This window comes from Bos javanicus, chromosome 16 (genome assembly GCF_032452875.1).
Source record: "Bos javanicus breed banteng chromosome 16, ARS-OSU_banteng_1.0, whole genome shotgun sequence".
Classification (NCBI taxonomy): Eukaryota; Metazoa; Chordata; class Mammalia; order Artiodactyla; family Bovidae; genus Bos; species Bos javanicus.
In genome coordinates, this window is record NC_083883.1 from 3,536,946 (window position 1) to 3,556,002 (window position 19,057).

The 19,057-nt window shown below is 38.9% G+C and overlaps 1 protein-coding gene across 4 annotated transcripts in view; it reads right to left on the minus strand.

Annotated features, from left to right (window-relative positions):
- RBBP5 (RB binding protein 5, histone lysine methyltransferase complex subunit) overlaps positions 1-19,057 on the minus strand; it is a 40,288-nt gene that overhangs the window by 9,566 nt on the left and 11,665 nt on the right. For all 4 annotated transcript variants that reach the window (XM_061381985.1, XM_061381988.1, XM_061381987.1 and 1 more), the window contains exons 2-12: positions 15,215-15,240; positions 14,230-14,402; positions 7,898-8,038; positions 6,505-6,667; positions 5,266-5,375; positions 4,068-4,187; positions 3,827-3,980; positions 3,660-3,731; positions 2,611-2,728; positions 1,335-1,404; positions 734-963 (exon numbers count right to left, since the gene is read on the minus strand). In XM_061381985.1, the coding sequence (XP_061237969.1) occupies positions 734-963; positions 1,335-1,404; positions 2,611-2,728; positions 3,660-3,731; positions 3,827-3,980; positions 4,068-4,187; positions 5,266-5,375; positions 6,505-6,667; positions 7,898-8,038; positions 14,230-14,402; positions 15,215-15,240 (1,377 nt within the window). The remainder of the gene's footprint in view (positions 1-733; positions 964-1,334; positions 1,405-2,610; positions 2,729-3,659; positions 3,732-3,826; positions 3,981-4,067; positions 4,188-5,265; positions 5,376-6,504; positions 6,668-7,897; positions 8,039-14,229; positions 14,403-15,214; positions 15,241-19,057) is intronic.

Sequence of the window (19,057 nt, forward strand, 5' to 3'; positions counted from 1 at the left end):
GGCCACCTCATGCAAAGAGTTGACTCATTGGAAAAGACTCTGATGCTGGGAGGGATTGGGGGCAGGAGGAGAAGGGGACGACAGAGGATGAGATGGCCGGATGGCATCGCCGACTCAATGCACATGAGTTTGGGTGAACTCCGGGAGTTGGTGATGGACAGGGAGGCCTGGCATGCTGTGATTCATGGGGTCACAAAGAGTCGGACACGACTGAGCGATTGAACTGACTGACAGCAGCTCTAAATAGAAAAGGGAGATCAAAGACCCACTGATACTTTATCGCACAAGTCAGAACAGGAGTGCACATGCGCACACTGGCACGTGAAAGCAGAAAGTGAATGGGCTCTGGAACTCAGAAGACCAGGGTAAGAATCCAGGCTCTACCATGTGACTAACAAGGCTTCTAGAATTAAGACTGTCCAGATCTGACCAGTATTATACTTTATCACCTAATGAGAATGTGGGAGGAGAGGTAGAGGAAGCCTGGTACTTAAACAAACTGATCCAGACGTCAGAAGACTTAAAGCGTGTTATCGTAGGAAAAGTACTGAGGGCAGAATCTCCCCCATTTTAAAAGAGAAGTGAAAGCAGATAAAATTGTTACAAAGCTGTAAAACACTACAAAAAAGACTCATGGAAAACTTCCTTTAAGGGAATATCAGCCAGAAAGGATATTACAGGTTGTGCTGGAGAGTGGGTCTATCAGGTGAGAGAGAGGAAATGCGGCCCTTACCATCATTTGGTACTCCTTGCAGTTCAATATTGGTTGTTTTGGGTTTCTTCTTAGGTGGCTGGGACCCGTCTGCTGAAGACTGCCTCTTCTTCTCTGAGCTAGCCCCTTCGTCCATCAGGGAGGTTTGGACTGCATCCGGTGGGGGGCCATAAGGATTTTCTTCTGGGTCTTCTACCTCAGGGGCAATGGGTAAATATAATAGAGCCTTTGAATCTTCCAGTTCTTCATCACTATTTGGAACAGGATCAGAAAAGGGATAGGAAAAAAGAGGAGAAAGTTGCTTAAACCATGAACCCTTCCTCTAGGGCAGAATCATCTAACCATAAGCAACAGGTACGGACCTAAAATTTCACAAAAGCCAAGATGGATAAAAGAAAATCAGACAATATGATAAAATGAGTAGTAAAAATAAATGGCATAAAGTTAATTACTTCACTTCCTTAAGATTTTCTATCAAGGGAGAATGGAAGGGACCTCTTGCACATCACAGGAGTTAACTCTTTGAGCCTAAAGGCAGACGGGACTGAGGAACAGTGGGGACTGAGCAGCACACCCAGAGACTGAAGAGGAGGCGCACCCTGAGGCCTGGCCTCCAGCTCACCTGCTACAGAAGGCTGCGATAGGGTCCACGCTGGTGACATCTACTTCCTCGTCCTCTGCGGCATCAGCCCCTGCAGGGCAGAAACACAGTAGGGCTGTGAGAAGAAGTGGAAGACTGCTGCTTACATGCAGCTTAGGATGTTCATAAACTGAAATCCAGGAGAAACAAAGGAGGAAAATCAGGCACACATTTAACTTAGTCGTCTGGCAAATTCGTGCTGAACTTCCACCATATGCTAGACACTGGGGATACAGCACTGCCCCAGAAAGTTGGGAACAGTTTTTTTGTAAAAGCCCCAGTAGTCTAACTGGGGAGACATAGAAACGGATAATTTCAGTTCCACAACGTGAGTGCTACAATAAAGGCACGTGCAATGTGCCAAGGAGATGGGAAGAAGAAACAACTTATGCACAAGTTTGAGAAGCTTTCCATGCAACACAATCCAATAACACCAATACAATCCAAAATATCCTATAGTCCCGACAGTCTTCCTAAGATTCCTGAAGCATACAAGATATCTTATGTCACAGAAGTGAGGACCAGCACCTTCAGGATGGAGAGAACTAACCTCAACGCCAATTCCTTGATTCTTGGCACCATCAAGAAGCCCAGCAGTCAGTGACAGTGCCAGCAGGGCACATTACGCATTCATACACACAAACCCCGCCAGACGCAAAGCCCTGTGCCCTGTGCTTATACACTAGGGGGCTATAAAGTGAGGTATTTATTCTCAAGGTGTTTCCTATTTAGAAGTTCAGAAGCCAAGAGATGGAAATAACAACGATCATGATCTATTAGAAGAGAACATCTGAATGCTCATTATAACCTAGCCACTATTGTGAGCCCTCTACACGAACTGTTTCATTTATTTCCCACAACCCTAAAAGGCAGAGTTTTTACAGATAAGGAAGTTCAGGTTTAAAGAATAAGTATTCTGGCTAAGGCAGTCTGACTCCAGTCCATGCTATTTACCTCCTGTTACTGACAAAGGAATGACAATACCCAACAGCAGCTCAGCACCCAGCATGTGTGGGTGGCTTTGCTAGGTGCTGTACGCAAATCCTCATTAGAGAGCTGCTCAAGCCCTAGTAATGCCCATATAAGCTCTGAGTCAATGCCTTACAAATAAAGATTCTATTAAAAGTGCAAGCTTAGAGGACAAAAATTAGACTAAGTGCTGAAATGAATTTTCAGCACAAATTAACAATGAGTACTGAGTTAAAACAATCATTTTTCCTTTGGGAAATACTATCTGCAATTGAGAAAGAAATATTACCTGTCTGTTCAGGCTCACTCTTATCTTCATCTTCAATATCAAACTCTGATTCCCTTTCTTCATATTCTACATTTTCATCCAATTCTTTGAAGTCTGGCGCAAATGCACTCCAGTTTTCCTATGCCACAAACAAAATACAGTACTTAACCATAGGAGAAAGCAACAGTCTGTAATCTAGACATTAATGACATAAATGAAAGGCTTGGGCATAAGAGACTCAAAATTCTGAGACCAAATTTTGCAGATAATAAAAATTAGATATCTATAGGTTTTACTATCTTAAGACATTTCCTATCTTAAACATGCCATATTATTAACTGCAATTCTTTCATGAACAATTGTCTTCTTTAAAACATTTTAAGGATTTAAAAAATGATTTTACTTCTTTATTTGGCTGTGCTGGATCCTCACTGCAGCACATGGGCTTTCTCTAGTTGTGGCAAGTGGGGCTACTCTTCACCGCTGTGCATGGCCTTCTCAACGTACTGGCTTCTCCTGTTGCGGAGCACTGGCTCTAGAGCTCGGGCTCAGAGTTGTGGCACAGGGGCTTAGCTGTCCCACAGCGTGGGGGATCTTCCTGGACCAGGGATCGAACCAGTGGCCCCTGCACTAGCAGGTGGATTCTTAATCACTGGACCACCAGGCACATCCTTAATCTTTTTAAGATGTAATTCTGAGGTAAAATGTTAAGTTTTCTTATGACTACATGGATTAAAAATATAATTAAAATTTTCAAAATAAAACCAAATGCAAAACAGAATCTAACTGAGCTGAAAATAGGAAAAGCACAAGAAAGCTCTATCTCAATAAGCAACAGAAAAATATACCAGGAAGTACCCTAGACCTTCCCCCTGAAAGCAGAGCTAGTAAACTGGCTTTGGACCAAGACCCTCCTCGTAAAGCAAAACTAGATGCAGAGAACCACGTGATCAGGTTAGAAGAATCTGCGGAAAAGAAAGTCAATAAAGGAACTTCTGTCTTACTACTTGCAAGGGTCACTGATACAGAAAGAGTATCTAGTTTCAAAGCATAACTAGAAAAGTACTTACTACTTGATTTTGTGCCCAGATAGATACCACTCCACTAGAAATGGACGCTATGATGGGTCGAACAGGATGCCACTAAATTTTAAAGAAGCAAAGAAAAGTCGGTTCTAAGAGTGAATCCAGTTTTCTGTGTTACGTAAGTAACAGCAGCAACCTCTCATCCTACTTACAGCTACATCCAGGAGGAGCTCTCCTCTGGTCCCATGGAGAATCTTTACCAGGTTGCCAATGCTCTTCTCCCAGATGTACAGGGCATGCTGCCGGGCTGACCCTGCCACTATGTACTCCCCATCCCCAGAGAAACAGCATTTCTTCCACGGGGTCCTAAGGACAAAGAAAGTACCCAAGGAGAACCAGAACCGGACCCCAGGTAATGAATGAGCACACATTCATCCGGGTTATGGCACGTACCTATTCACCAAGTCCTGCAATTTCTGCATGGGTTCAGGCTCTCCATCTCTTCCACAGGTTAAGATTTCTCTACCGTCATAAACTCGGATTATTCGATCTGCTGTGTTAATTAGAAAGCAACTACAGAAACGATAAAAATACCAGCACCAGAGGTCAGCAATCTGTTCCTGCTAACACTCTCCATGACTGCCAGTTACTACGGATACCACAAGGCAACTAACAAATAAGGAAGAGAATGAGTAAAAATCTAAAATGATGGACCAGACTACTTATATATCTGCTTGTCACCTTTCAAGCTAAAATACAATGTGAAGTGAGAAAATGCTTTATATCAGTACTTCCTGTGTAATCCCTGAACCCTATATGTACCAGTATTTGACTAAAATCCAAAACCTATATATTGAAACCAGCTTCCCAAATTTACAAGCTTACAGTCACATATATATAAACACTTCATTCCTCTGGCTTATTTTAGTTACAGTACAATACATTCTTCTTAATGAGTTAATATATCATTTGGATTGCCCAAATTTTTAACATTGGAAGTGTTGGAAATCTGTCTAAAATACAACTTATTTTACCACTTTCTTACAGACTTCACTAACTTTTTCTGAATTCAAGAGAAATTGAACATGAATGTCTTCTAAGTGTGAACAGTGATTTCTATACAAACTAAAGTGACCATCACTTCTCGTACTGACAATTTCTCTTATTGACAACCTATTTTCTTCTTGTTTCTGTTGATATCTACTTCTAGTTGGGTAACCAAACTTATTAGAAAAACATCTGAAAGTAAGAGGATAAATAAGTTTCACGTAAGTAAACTGCATATTCAACTACTATGTGAATTCTGTGGTATCAATTCTGATTACAATATAATAAATAGTTCATCTCTGCCCAGTGCTTACCATGTGCCAGGCATTTTGGTTCTAAGCACAGACCACTCAGACATCTTTTCTGTAAAGCAACTGCCTGTGAAACTCCGGTAAGATGTGTCTGCTGGCTCAATGCAGTAAATTTTACAAACTTAAGAACCAGACAGTAACCGTTTCTACAAATATTTTTTAAATAAACTCTTAAAAAGTTTAAGTATAATACACACAAAAACTATGACTCTCAATGTATTTTGCGTTCTGCTCACTTTTAAGACTGTCTCTAAAGAGACAGGCCGCATTCACCTCCCCTTCCGGGTACTCACCTCCCCTTCCGGGCAAACTCTATTGACTTAATGGCTGTGGTATTGCTTGTTCCAGTTGTTACTCTGAAGGAAGCAACAAGATCCTGAGAATCGGTTTTTAGGACCAAAATCTAAAGTTTAACAGAGAAAAAAAGTAAGTAAATATTCTGATAATTTACAGTAATTAGATACGGGTTCTGTTTTTAAAACTGGGCAAAGACTGGGTGAAAACCTAAGTGTCTCTATTCAACTTGCTTTTACCCCTTCAATTAAAGACAATGTCTTAACCTATGTTTAAAAGACAGTGTTTAACATTATCCACAAGAGACAGAAAGTGGAAGCAACCCAAGTATCCATCAACAGATAAACAGAATGTGACATATACATACAATGGAATATTACTTGGATATGAAAAGGAAAGAAATTTTGAAGACATGTGCTACAACATGAATGAATCTTTAAGGACATTATGCTAAGTGAAATAAGCCAGTCACACACAAAAAATACTGGATGAGTTCCAACTTCATAGAAACAGAAAGGAGAATGATGGTTTCCAGGGGCTGAAAGGGAGTAAGGAACAGCAAGTCATTTAATAAGTACAAGGTAAGTGTGAGATGAAAAGAGCTCTGGAGATAAATGACGGTGATGACTGCACAATATCGATGTACTTTATACTACTGAGCTGCACGCTTAAGAATGGTTAAGACAGTACACTGTAAGTGCATTTTACCACAAAAATACCCACAACACTGCCACTCTCTTAAGTAGCCATACTAACTGATATGACCCAGTCAAAAAGGAAAAAAAAAAAATGCAATGGAACTCAAACTCTAAAAAGTTTGAAAAGGATCCTAAAACTTACTTAACCTCTTTTTTTAACCTAACTTCTTACTACACAAAACAGATTAAAGTGGCCTAAATTATACAATATTTTCAGACCAAGATATCAGACATCTTGTTAGCAATATTCCATTGATGATTTTTAAATTTTATAATTTAGTAATGGCCCTTTATTGCTAGCACCCAGTAAAGGCCCTCCATCCTCTTCTAGATCGAATACTCTCTGACCACTCTAAATCCAAAGAATAGAAATTATTAAGGCATGTCAGAACAGGCTGTATTTGCCACAGGCAGGAAGCACACTCAGTCCAGGGACAGAAGAAATTTCAAAGAAAAGAGAACAAGTAAACACGAAATGAGCCAACATGCAGGATGACTGATGCTTACTTATTTCACCAGCTCCTAAGCTTCCAGGCTTACCTTGCCTTTTGCATTTCCTGTATAGATATATTCTCCTCGCCTATCAAAAGATGCAACCACGTTCAAATCGGAGTCATCGTCTACGGGCAGAACGACATGTTTGGAATCTGAAAGGGTCAACATGACAGGAGCAGATTTCATGGGACACACGAGAACCTTGTTCCTGTTTAAAAATATGAATAGCACATTGGCAGTTGCTATGGTATCAGAAAGCTGACTCTCTGCCCTTTTTCCCTAATTCCTATCCACTACCCTCATCAACCTATCCAGCCCAAGGATATTTAAAATAGTTGAAAAAGACTAAACTCTAAATTTCTAATAATAGGGAAATGACTGAGTAAAGTTATGGGATCCTACCTTGACAAAACAAAATGTAATCATTAAAAATAAATATGAAGATGTAGCAAACTGGTAAAATATGCATGAAAATGAAAAAGTGAAACATCAGTTAAAACTATGTAAAAATACATATTTGTGTACAGCTAACACAGACAAATGCTTTGTGAGCTAGTAAGTGCTTTGTGAGCTATGAAGCACTATATAATAAGCTTTAAACTTAATGAGAACTTAACTAAAAGAGAACCTAGAGAAATGAAAATAGCTGTATCTCAGTAACTGAATGGTGGGTAACTCTATATAAACAGGAGAAGGCGATGGCACCCCACTCCAGTACTCTTGCCTGGAAAATCCCACGGACAGAGGGGCCTGGTAGGCTTCAGTCCATGGGGTCGCGAAGAGTCGGACACAAGTGAGTGACTTCACTTTCATGCACTGGAGAAGGCAATGGCAACCCACTCCAGTGTTCTTGCCTGGAGAATCCCAGGGATGGCAGAGCCTGGTAGGCTGCTGTCTATGGGGTTGCACAGAGTCGGACACAACTAAAGCGACTTAGCAGCAGCAGCAGCAGCTACATAAATATAATTTTTAAAAATATTTTATTTATTTGGCTGTGCTAGGTCTTAGCTGCTGCATGTGGGATCCAGCTTCCCGAACCCAGGACCCCTGGCATTGGGAGGGACACAGTACTAGCCACTGGATTTCCAGGGAAGTTCCTTAAATGTAGTTTTCATAATGAACTATTTCCGGTACCAAAGAAATTCAAATAATTGGGGGAAAACCCCAGGTCAAGAACAGTTATTATACTTATTTCTATCTTTGCCCATTTCAAAGTTTTAATTATTATAGGCCAGTTTTTAATTGTAAACTACCACAACAGTATCTTTGAAATCTATTCAGAACCAACCAAGACAGAGAAATTCATTCATGTAGAAGAGGTTTCAAGAGATGTGTGCTTTTGCCTCCTAACACCTTAAACTGAAATTACCATGAGCTTAGAGATAATTTAGACAGAATCAGACCCACCCCAGGAAAGAATAGCTCAAATTAAACATACTGATCTCGCGGATGATACTGGACTTTTAAGATGGGTGAAGGGAATCGAAACCTCTGGTCGCAGTCGCCTGACAGGACATCCCACTGTGACACTATGTTATCAGTGGACGCGCTCACGAGCTTATGACCATCTCGACTCCAGCTGAGAAGGAAAAAACGGTAACTTAGCACATATTCTAAGTTAAAAATACCATATCACCTTACAGATAAAAATGCATGAGTCACACTTATCGCCCTAACTGTATGGGTCACCAATGTTTCTTCTTCTTCATTTTTTAAACATATACTCAAATCTATAAGCTTTCCTAACACTAAGCAATAAATGTTTTCATGACAAGATATCTTCACATCTAGCAACAGAAGCTCTTAACAGTTCAAGATAACAATTTAGATGGCTCAGTGAAAAAAGAGACTCAAACATTTTAGAAGAGTGTAAAAATCAGCAGGCCCTTAAGTGTTGATTTAACAAAAGCAAGTTTTCTTCCTCTTGAAGGCAGAAGAAGGAGTAGTTGAATTTTCGGAATTTGGCCCTACAGTAGCACCATCAAAGTATAAGCTAAACAATAGAGATAGGTATCTGTTATTTAAAAGAATTAAGAAAGAAATTAATTCCTCCTGCTAAGTATAGTTAAACATCCTGGACATTATACAGAAAACAAAGGTAAAGAAGAGCCAGACTGGCTGGGTACGGTAGGATCTGAGGAACAACACAGCCGTGAGATCCTTAGGTTTTCTCTTTGCCTCATATGTCGTGGGCCAGGTGATGGAGATGTCAGCAACCGAGCAGCGTCAATGGGCACACACACTGAGCACACGCCCTCCCAGAGAGTCAGAGGACAACCAACAGACACTGCCATAGAGATAACACAGGTATTCGAACCTAACAAACATTTCAATGCAGCCATCATTAAAATGCTTCATCACACAATTACAAACATGCTTGGAACAAATGGGGGACAAAAGAAATCTCAGCAAAGAAACAGAAGATGACCAAATGGGAATCTCAGAACTGAAAAATATAAAAACTGAAATTAAAAAAAAAAATTCAAAAGACGGGTTCAGCAGCCAGTGGAAAAGAGGAAAGAATCAGTAAACTGGAAGACAGAATATAAAATTCCCAATCTTAACAAAACAGAAAAAAATGCCATGAAAAAAATGAACTGAGCCTCTGGGACCTGTGGGACTATAACAAAAGATCTAATATCTAATATCCATGGCATCAGAGTTCTAAGGAGAAAATAAAGAGAGTAAGGCTTAAAAGTATTTGAAGAAATAATGACTGAAATTTTTTCAAATTTGACAGAAGATATAAAACATACAGATTCAAGAAGCTAAGCAAACCTCAAAGAAGATGAATTCAAAGAAATCCACTCCAAGACACAAATTTCTGAAAACTAATGGCAAAGCAAACAGACCTTGAAAGCAGCAAGAGGAATGACATCTTATTTGTGAGGAACAACAATTTACATGACAGCAAATTTTGCATCAGAAACCATGGAGACCCAAAGGCAGTGACATGTTGTCAAGTGCTAGAAGAAAAGACTTGCCGTCCCCGATTCTACATCCAGACAGCAACCTTCAGAAACCAAGAGGTAAATCAAGACCTCTGTCACGGCAGACCTACCCTAAAAGAATGCTCATGGAGGTTCTCTAAGCAAAGAAGAAATCTCACATCATCAGGAAAGAAGGAATCTTAGAACATCAGGAAGGAAGAATAATGAAAAGTGTTTAAAAAATTAAATACTTTTTCTCAAGGTCTGATGTTTGAAACAAATATCCTAACGCTGTCTTAGGTAGATATCAATATACATAGAGGAAATGTTTAAGACAATTATATTATAAACAAGGAAGGGAAAGAGAGGTAAAGTTTCTATGCTGCTCTTAAACTAGGGAAACGTCAACGTGAGTAGACTGTGATAAGTTATGTACATATTATGTAATATCTAGCAACCATTAAAAAGCTATACAAGCTAGACAAAGAAAGAAACTCAAAAATAATATAGATAAGTCAAGATGAAACTCTAAAAATAGGTCAGTAACCTACAAAAAGCCAAAAAAAAAAAAAAAAGAAAGAAAACAGAGAAACAAAGAACAAACAAACAGAAAAAGAAACCCTAAATGAGTCTTAATTCAAATTTTGCAATGAATAGGATTTGCTACTTAGGAACTTACAGGAGGTAACACAGTTCCATGGTTAAGAACACAGGCTCAAGTCAGATTTATACTCAAGCCTAGACATTATGACCTTCTAGCTGTGTGGTCTTGGGCAAGTTATATAATCTTTCTGAACTTCAACTTTCTCATTTATAACATGGAAATAATAACAGTATCTGCAGAGGAGAGAATTAAAATTAATGCACATAAAACTCTTAGCACTTACTGTGCTCAAAAACCATTATTTATATCAGAGACAAGATAAATGTATTCCCAGACTTGACACTCAACGCAGAGAAAGGCAGGCGTGAGCTGAGGAAGTGCGTGTGGCGGGACTGAGCTCACGTCTGCACACAAAGGACTCAGGCGCCTCTCCCACCACCTCTGGAACACTCCCAGTCCACAAGAGGACCTTTCTGGGAATGCCAACCGAAAAAGGAAGGTGCCTACAAACACTGTAACTTGAGGGTTGATAACAAAGAGGTCAATGGTCCACCCAATTTCAGTGGGTAAAGAGAGGGTAAGAGGGTGAGCCAAGACTCACATACACTGTAGTAAGAAGTCACGAGTAAGTTCTTGAAATTAAACTAACAAGAATATGCGTAAGTATTTTAGAAATATTAAGACAAATATCAAGAGAAACCAGCCAAAAGAACGGAAGTACTGGGAATGGGAGAAGCTGGGGAACTGGGAGGGAGAAACGAGGGCCTTCTGCAGCGCTCCTAGCACTGCAGGGCCTCTCACGGCACGGCAGAACGTAGCTGTGACTCCACTGTTCCTTTACACCCTCCGCACCTGAGTAACTTTTTGTTTTACAGCAGGCTTGTGTTTCTGTTATAGTAGAGGGAATTAACAATACATTCTTCAGTTCCAAATTCCGTAAGTTCAAGAACGAGGGATTCTTGTACATTCTCACATCTGATAATACTGTTTCTTTCCAAAAGACAGACAGGTCTTGGAGTCTTAAATATCATTTTTTCTACCTATCCCGTGGCCCCCATCCAGTGCTTGAATATCTTCTGCAGCAACTGTAAGAGACAGCAAGCCCAAGAAGGGCCCGTCCCACTGGTAAGTTCTTCCCTGGGCAGTCCACCCCATCCACAGGCACTCTGCTTGGGAGCTCTTCTCTATTCTAAGCTAACATTTGTTTCCCCATAAATTCCACTCACTATCTACGAGTCCTGCTGCTTCTCCTTAGGTCAATTTCTGTGTGGCATATGTCAGTTCTGTAATAGCTGAAGACAACTATTATACCTATCCGAAACTCCTCTTGGTGAAATGTTCTTAGTCCTTAATATGTACAAATATTATACAACAATTAATACATAAAGTCATACTCTAAGTGAGGCTGGATCAAAGAAAAATGCAAAATGTGTGTAATTACTGACCTTAACTCTCACGTATAAATATATTTAACAAAAATCAGGAACAGTTACGATGCACACATACCAAGTAATACTATACCTATGTACACACACACATATATATCAATACAGAAAAACATCTCCCATATATTAAGTGGAAGACGAAGCTATAAAACAATGTTTCCATTTAAAAAAAATACACATTTACCTGTGTATGTATATTTTTATATATGTGAGAGATACAGATAGATCTTACAGATAAAAGATATATTTCATTCTCTAATTTGGGCTTCCCTGGTGGCTCAGATGGCAAAGAATCTGCCTGCAATGCGGGAAACCTGGGTTCGATTCCTGGGTTGGGAAGATGCCCTGGAGGAGAGCATGGCGACCCACTCCAGTATTCTTGCCTGGGGATACCTCAAGGAGTAGACAAGGGGCTCTCATTTTTTACTCTATATACTCATAAATTGTTTGCATGTTTTAAAGTTCTTAATAATCAAGTTCTGTGACAAAAACTCTTCATTAAGATACCCCACTCACCAAACAAGTGCGCACGTGTCTACTGTACACCAGGTATAATGCTAGAAGCTGGGAACACGGCAGTAAAGTGGCAGCCAAGGTCCCGTGTCCACACCCTTACCATATGCCAGGGCAGACACTCACAAAACAGCTGCGTGCAACAACGCACAGCAGGAGACACACACTGCGATTCACTGCATCTCCCTCAGATCTTACATTAACATCTTCATCCAAGTGGGAGATCTAAGGGCCATCATCGCGACTTTTCTACTTCACTCACACCCCTTACCTCATCAGCGCCTATGCCCTCTAATTTCCACCGTCTCTCACATCTGCACCATCCAGCTGCCCTCCTATCGCATCCGTCCTCACCCTCTCTAACCCAGACCTCTGCACTCCTGTCCTCATTTGCCGTCCTCTTTCCCACACGCTGCTCTAGAGGCCTTCTAAAACGAAAGGCGAGCGTGTCACCTTTCTTCCCACAGAGCTTTAACGGCCGCACGGTACCACCCGGATGAGACTTCAGTGTACAGGGCAGCACCCACCGTGCTCCTCGGAGCGCGGTTTACCTCGGCTGCTGCCCTACCACATCATCCACAGCACAGTCCAGCGAATCTGAACCGCTGCGGTTCCTCCTGTTCCCATGCTTGTACCAAGCTGACCTGCTTTTGTCTCTGCAGAGCTGCCTGGGATACAACTGGGAAACACCCACTCATCTTACAAGTCTGAGGTTAGAAATCACCCTATCTTTGAAACTTTTTCTGACCGCTATTCTTCTCCAATACAGTTCATCATTTCCTCCTTTGCCTCCACTAAATTTCAAATGTAGTTCTTATGTAGGACCTACAAACCTTTAGTACTTGTTTTTGTCTCCCCCAAACCCTAACTTTTACCCTAAATGCTTAAAACAATATCTGGCACATAATTCATGTTCAATGTTTGCCGAAGAAATGATTGTATGAGAGAAAAACTTTTATATGCAAAGAGACTGACTAAACACTACATAGCAGAGAAACAAAAAATAATCAAGCAAATTATGGTTTATCTACCAGAAGATACATAGCCATTAAAAAAAGCTTTTAAAGGCTACACAAGCAGGAAAATGTCTGGTGTTAACGAGGAAAAAAGCAAAATATAAAACACGGCACACAAACTTTGCTTTTAAAAAATATATAGTAACAAATCAAAATATTTATAGTAGTTATATCTATGTGGTAAGACTATGGAAGATAGTCTTTCTCCTTTTTATTGCATTTGTATTTTCTTTAATTTTCTAAATATTATTATTTTATAATAAAAAATACGAATAATTTAAGTGGCAGCACTTCTAAAATTAGATTGTGATAATAGCTGCACAACTCTGAAAATATAAAAAAGTGAAATGTGCACTTTAGTTGGGTGGATGTTACAACATGTGAACTATACATATCTTAATAAAGCTGATAAAAATGTATGTATCTACTTAAATCTTTATTGCAAAAGCATAATAATAAAAAAGAAATAAAATGCAAAAGAACTAGAAAGGGCCTAAGAAATTATATAGGCCAGTTCTCTCATTTTACATTTTAGAGAAAAGTTCTGGCCAAAGCTGCTGGTTCATTAGTGGCCAATCCTAGACTGGGATTCAGGCCTCCTCGCAAACAAGTGCTTTATAATACCACAGCTGCTTATATTTAGGCCAAAGGAAGTATGTTAGCTTAATAAATCTAGACCGGATAAGGGGTTTTTGATCCCAAGCTCATTTAAAAGAAGTGTTGCCCCAAAATAAAATGTTCGGAAAGAAACAGTCCCGGAGAGTAAGAATAAAATCAAAGGGAATTTATTTAATATCAGATTTCAGGTCAATATTTTTGATAAAAAGCCTTAATAACTACAATTCAATGAAGGAACAGGCATGTTTGTGATCACTACAACTGCTGTAATTTAGGAACAGGACAAGGCTGGACACCTGAACTTTCAAGCTTCCCTCCTAACCAAGATTTCTTTATTCTAATGAAAAGGTCAGTATCACAAATAAGACCTGCAATCTGCTGCAATCTGCAAATGTCTCATTTCAGTACTGCGGGATTCTCAGACAGAGCCTGACACTGATCCATATTGCAATGAATTTCTCCCCACAAGTGCTCAACATCAGCATGAGCCAACCTTTCTACAAGCTATGAGAAATTATGTTACTAATGGCCAAAGACTCAGAACTTTAAATATTAAAATTTATCTAGTTAGACTGGCAATTATACAGTTACAATTCATCCCAATTTAATTCATATTTAATACATTAAACTTTAAAACGCCTTACCATAAAGAACAGACCGGATGAATGTGTGCACTAATTATTTTAGCAATGCCTCTCGTCAAGAAATCCCAGATGACGATTCGACCGTCATTGCAGCCGACTGCAAGCAGCGTGCCCCACCTGTTAAAGGTGCAAGTCAGGGCCATGCTGATACAATCCAAAGTTCCATCAGCTTCCTAAAAATTGAAATGAAGGTGAGAAACAGACAGTAATACCCAGAGATCCAAATCATTTCTTTAAAGTTTCTCTAACATCTATGATACTTCTTTTGAATTTAAACTATGATACACACCAAAATAATCTATGTGTGTTCTTTTATTAAACTAACCAAAATAGAGAAATATTTATAAAAACTAAAAGAGAATTTTTACAAACAGATGTGACCAATCCTTTATATTACTACTGCGACTTTATACAAATTCTCAACAAGGCAATTCGGCAAAATAAACCAGGATTCACTAAGAGTCATCTTATTGATCAAGTAATCATAGTTCTTGAAATTTATTCCAAGAAAGATAATCTATTAATAAAACAAAACCCCTAGGAAAATCAAATAAATTTATATTAATATCAAGCCATGTAAACGCTCCAAGTATTACAAAATATTTCTACATTTTAAAAAGTAAAGCACACTTACAGTATACATATTATTATGTAAAAACACTAATCAAAACTATAAAAATACACAAAAAAACACATTTTCATACAGGTGATAGTATGGTTTGTGAAAAATGCTTTAATCAAAGTCTTTTTAAATTTAAAGGGAAATGAACTATAAGATTTACAACATTGAGATTTCCAACCAATATGGACTGTCTACTTTCCACCCAGTTCAAAATTAAATTTTAGTTATTTTTATAGCAAAAGATCATCACACTTAATGCTTCTATTATCAAAGAAAAAAAGATGAAAATGTAGTTTTCACTCTACTCAAACATAAAAGCTAGCGAGTTATCATGTTTCTAAAATCACAATATTACACTCTTACCTCTGGATAATTCTGCCCAAAGGACTCTGCAACAAAACAAAGAAAGAGAGTTGATGGAACATGTGCAACATACCAAGAATCCTCCAGCGCACTGTGTACAGAGTGGCCTGCAAAGTGCGGGTGGGAACTGGGGCTTGTGCAGGGACTCCATGAGGTCACACTGACTTTCATTATCATACCAACATGGCACTTGACTTTACTCTCATTATCTCTTAAGTTTACAAATAAGTTCTACTGATGCTATTCAAGCTGTGAAACACTGTGAATACAGAATCCAGCCAACTTCTATTTGGGCAAACATTAAACAGGTTTGTAAAAATGCAAAACAATACCTCTCTTCTCACTGAATATTTTTTCTTTTGCAAATAGTTATTTTTCATTAAAATGTTTTTAATGTAAACATGTAGCGGTGTGTTTTACAGTTACTTTTACATAACAAACTTTAAAAGCTCAAATCAGTCAAGTTATCTTAAATCCCAACTACTCTCTTAAACCCTTCACTAACAGCAGTCAACCAACAGGATTCATCTCCAGTCCAAACAATAGCACTTAGGCTATAACACAATTTGGTAGTTGGTTAAACACATAATTCTCTATATTAATTTCTTCAGCAAATAACATTTTGATACACACATCTCTGAATGTCTTCTTTCCTATATTAAATTTGGCATTTACACATTAGTGTAAATTTTCTCTTAAAAATGTTTATTACTAATGTGTAAATGCCAAAATTACATTTGCTATGGTTTTTCCAGTAGTCATGAATGGATGTGAGAGTGGCACTATAAAGAAAGCTGAGTGTCAAAGAACTGATGCTTTTGAACTGTGCTTGTTGGAGAAGACTCTTCAGAGTCCCTTGGACTGAAATGAGATCAAACCAGTCAATCCTAAAGGAAATCAACCTTGAATATTCATTGGAAGGACTGATGCTGAAGCTGAAACTCCAATACTTTGGACACCTGATGCGAAGAACTGACTCATTGGAAAAGACCCTGATGCTGGGAAAGATTGAAGGTGGGAGGAGAAGGGGACAACAGAGGATGGTTGGGTGGCATCACAGACTCAATGGACTTAAGTCTGAGTAAACTCTGGGAGTTGGTGATGGACAGGGAGGCCTGGCGTGCTGCAGTCCATGGGGTCGCAAAGAGCCGGATGTGACTGAGCGACTGGACTGAACTGAATAAACATCTGAGCTACAGTATGGTGATACTGCCTGCTTGTCAGAAGTTTGTTTAATGCAGCAACAACTTTATCAATATTTACTTATGTTATTACCTAAATATTTTATTACAGTGATACTTAAACTATACTCTCAGAACTACAGCTCCAAGAAAGCTGTTTACATTTAGGATATCCAAATAAGATTCCATTTAAAAAAATAAGACTACTATTTTTAGTTTTTGACCATATGATCCAGCAATTTCACTCCTGAGTATATATTTGAAGAAAATGAAAACACTAACTCAAAAAGATTCATGCAACCTAATGTTCATAGCAGCATTATTTACAATAGCCAAGATAACAGAAGCAACCTAAGTGCCCATCAACAGATGAATGTGTAAAGAAGCTATGGGAAGTGTGCACATGTATATGTATGTGTGTGTATGTATATACATGTATATTTATATAAGAAATAATATATTTCTCAGTCATAAAAAAGAATAAAATGCTGCCATTTGTTACAGGTGGAGAGAGGGACAGAGGACAGGGAGAGAGGTACAAACTATTATGCATAAATAAACTCTAAGGAGATATTGTACAGCAGGGGAAAACAACCAATACTTCATAATAACTTTAAATGGAGAATAATCTATAAAAATATTGAATCACTATGTCGTATACCTGGAACTAACTAAAGTTGTAAATCAACTGTACTTCAATTTTTTCAAAAAGCTCATTTTTAAATATCTGAAAATAAATTTTATTACATTTTATCCTTTATAAAAATTAATAGAAATCTAAACAGTGAAAACATTAAAACTAGTCAAAACAAATCAGGCCTTAAAATTAAGAAAACTAAAAGACGAGTACAAAGCTGAACAACTGCCCCCCGCCAAGAAAGGCCATCATTTTGATTTATCTAACGTGTACCAAACTTTAGTGTGATTGCATTCAAATATTAAAGACAACAATGAAATGAAAAGCTGAAACCAGATCAAGATAGGCTTTTTTGAAAGAACTTTTTAAAAATTACTTAAGTAATACATATAAGTACTACAAATACATGTAATTAAAAAATGATGGTTTCCTCCCTGCAACCCCCCAATTCAATTCCTGGGTCAGGAAGATCGGCTGGAGAAGGGATAGGCTACCCACTCCAGTATTCTTGGGCTTCCCTTGTGGCTCAGCTGGTAAAGAATCCGCCTGCAATGAGGGAGACCTGGGTTCGATCTCTGGGTTGGGAAGATCCCCTGGAGAAGGGAACGGGTACCCACTCCAGTACTCTGGCCTGGAGAATTCCATGGACTGTATAGTCCATGGGGTCACAAAGAGTTGGACACGACTGAGCAACTTTCACTCCCACTCTTTATGCTTATAGAAACATTAACATATTTAAGGTTTGTTTCCTAAATAAAATACTATTAGGTTGGTGCAAAAGTAACTGCAGTTTAGAATTGCTGAACTTTGCATTCGATACTGGAATACATTCTTAAATATGGTTATGTTATACATCATTTTAATGCACATTTGTTTTGTTTGTTGCTAATGACTTATTACCTGCTGTTTATTTTATATTTTTTTAAACCTGGGAAATGATGCTAGACAAAAAGTAAATTCTAGCAATTTTCTCATTCAAGTTCATAAAGCAGTAAAGACAACTCATAACATCAACAGTCCATTTGGCCCAGGAACTACCAGTGGACATACAATGCCAGCGGTGGTACAAGAAGTTTTGCAAAGGAAGATGAGAGCCTTGAAGAAGAGGAGCACAGTGGCAGGCCATCGGAAGCTGACAAGCACCAATTTAGAGGATCATCGAAGCTGAAGTTTGCTAAACAGCTTGACAATGACAGCTGTCCAGCATTTGAAGCGAATAGGAAAGATAAAACAGCTTGACAAGCTTTTTGCAGCCTCATAAGAGGACTGCAAATAAAAAACAATTGTTTTGAACTGTCTTCTCTTACTCTACACAACAACAAACCATTTCTCGAAGTGTGACGTGCGATAAAAAGTGGATTTCATAGGACAACGGGCAATGATCAGCTCAGTGCAGTGACTGGACTGAGAAGAAGCTCCAAAGCACTTCCCAAAGCCAACTTGCACCTTTTAAAAAAGGTCATGGTCACTGTTTGGTTGTCTCCTGCCCATCTGATCCACTACAGCTTTCTGAATCCTGGTGAAACCATTACATCTGAGAAGTACGCTCAGCAAATCCACGAGATGCACCAAAAACTCCAAACCTGCAGCTGGCACTGGTCAACACAAAGGGCCCAATTCTTCTCCGTGACAACGCCTGATCGCACATCACACAACCAACGCTTCAAACGCTGAATGAACTGGGCTACAGAGCTTGGCCTCAACAGTCATATTCATCTTACCTCCCACCAACCCACTACCACCTCTTCAAGTATCTCAACGTTTTGCAGGGAAAACACTTCCACAACCAGCAGGAGGCAGAAACAGCTTCCCAAGAGTCCATCAAACACTAACGCGTGGGTTTTTACGCTACAGGAATAAACAAACTTACTTCTTTCTCATTGGCAAAACTGTGTGATTGCAATGGTTCCTATTTTGATTAATAAAGATGTATTTGAGCCTAGTTTTAATGATTTAAAATTCATGGTCTGAAATCGCAATTACATTTAGGTACCAACCTAACACACATAACATACGTATTGTATT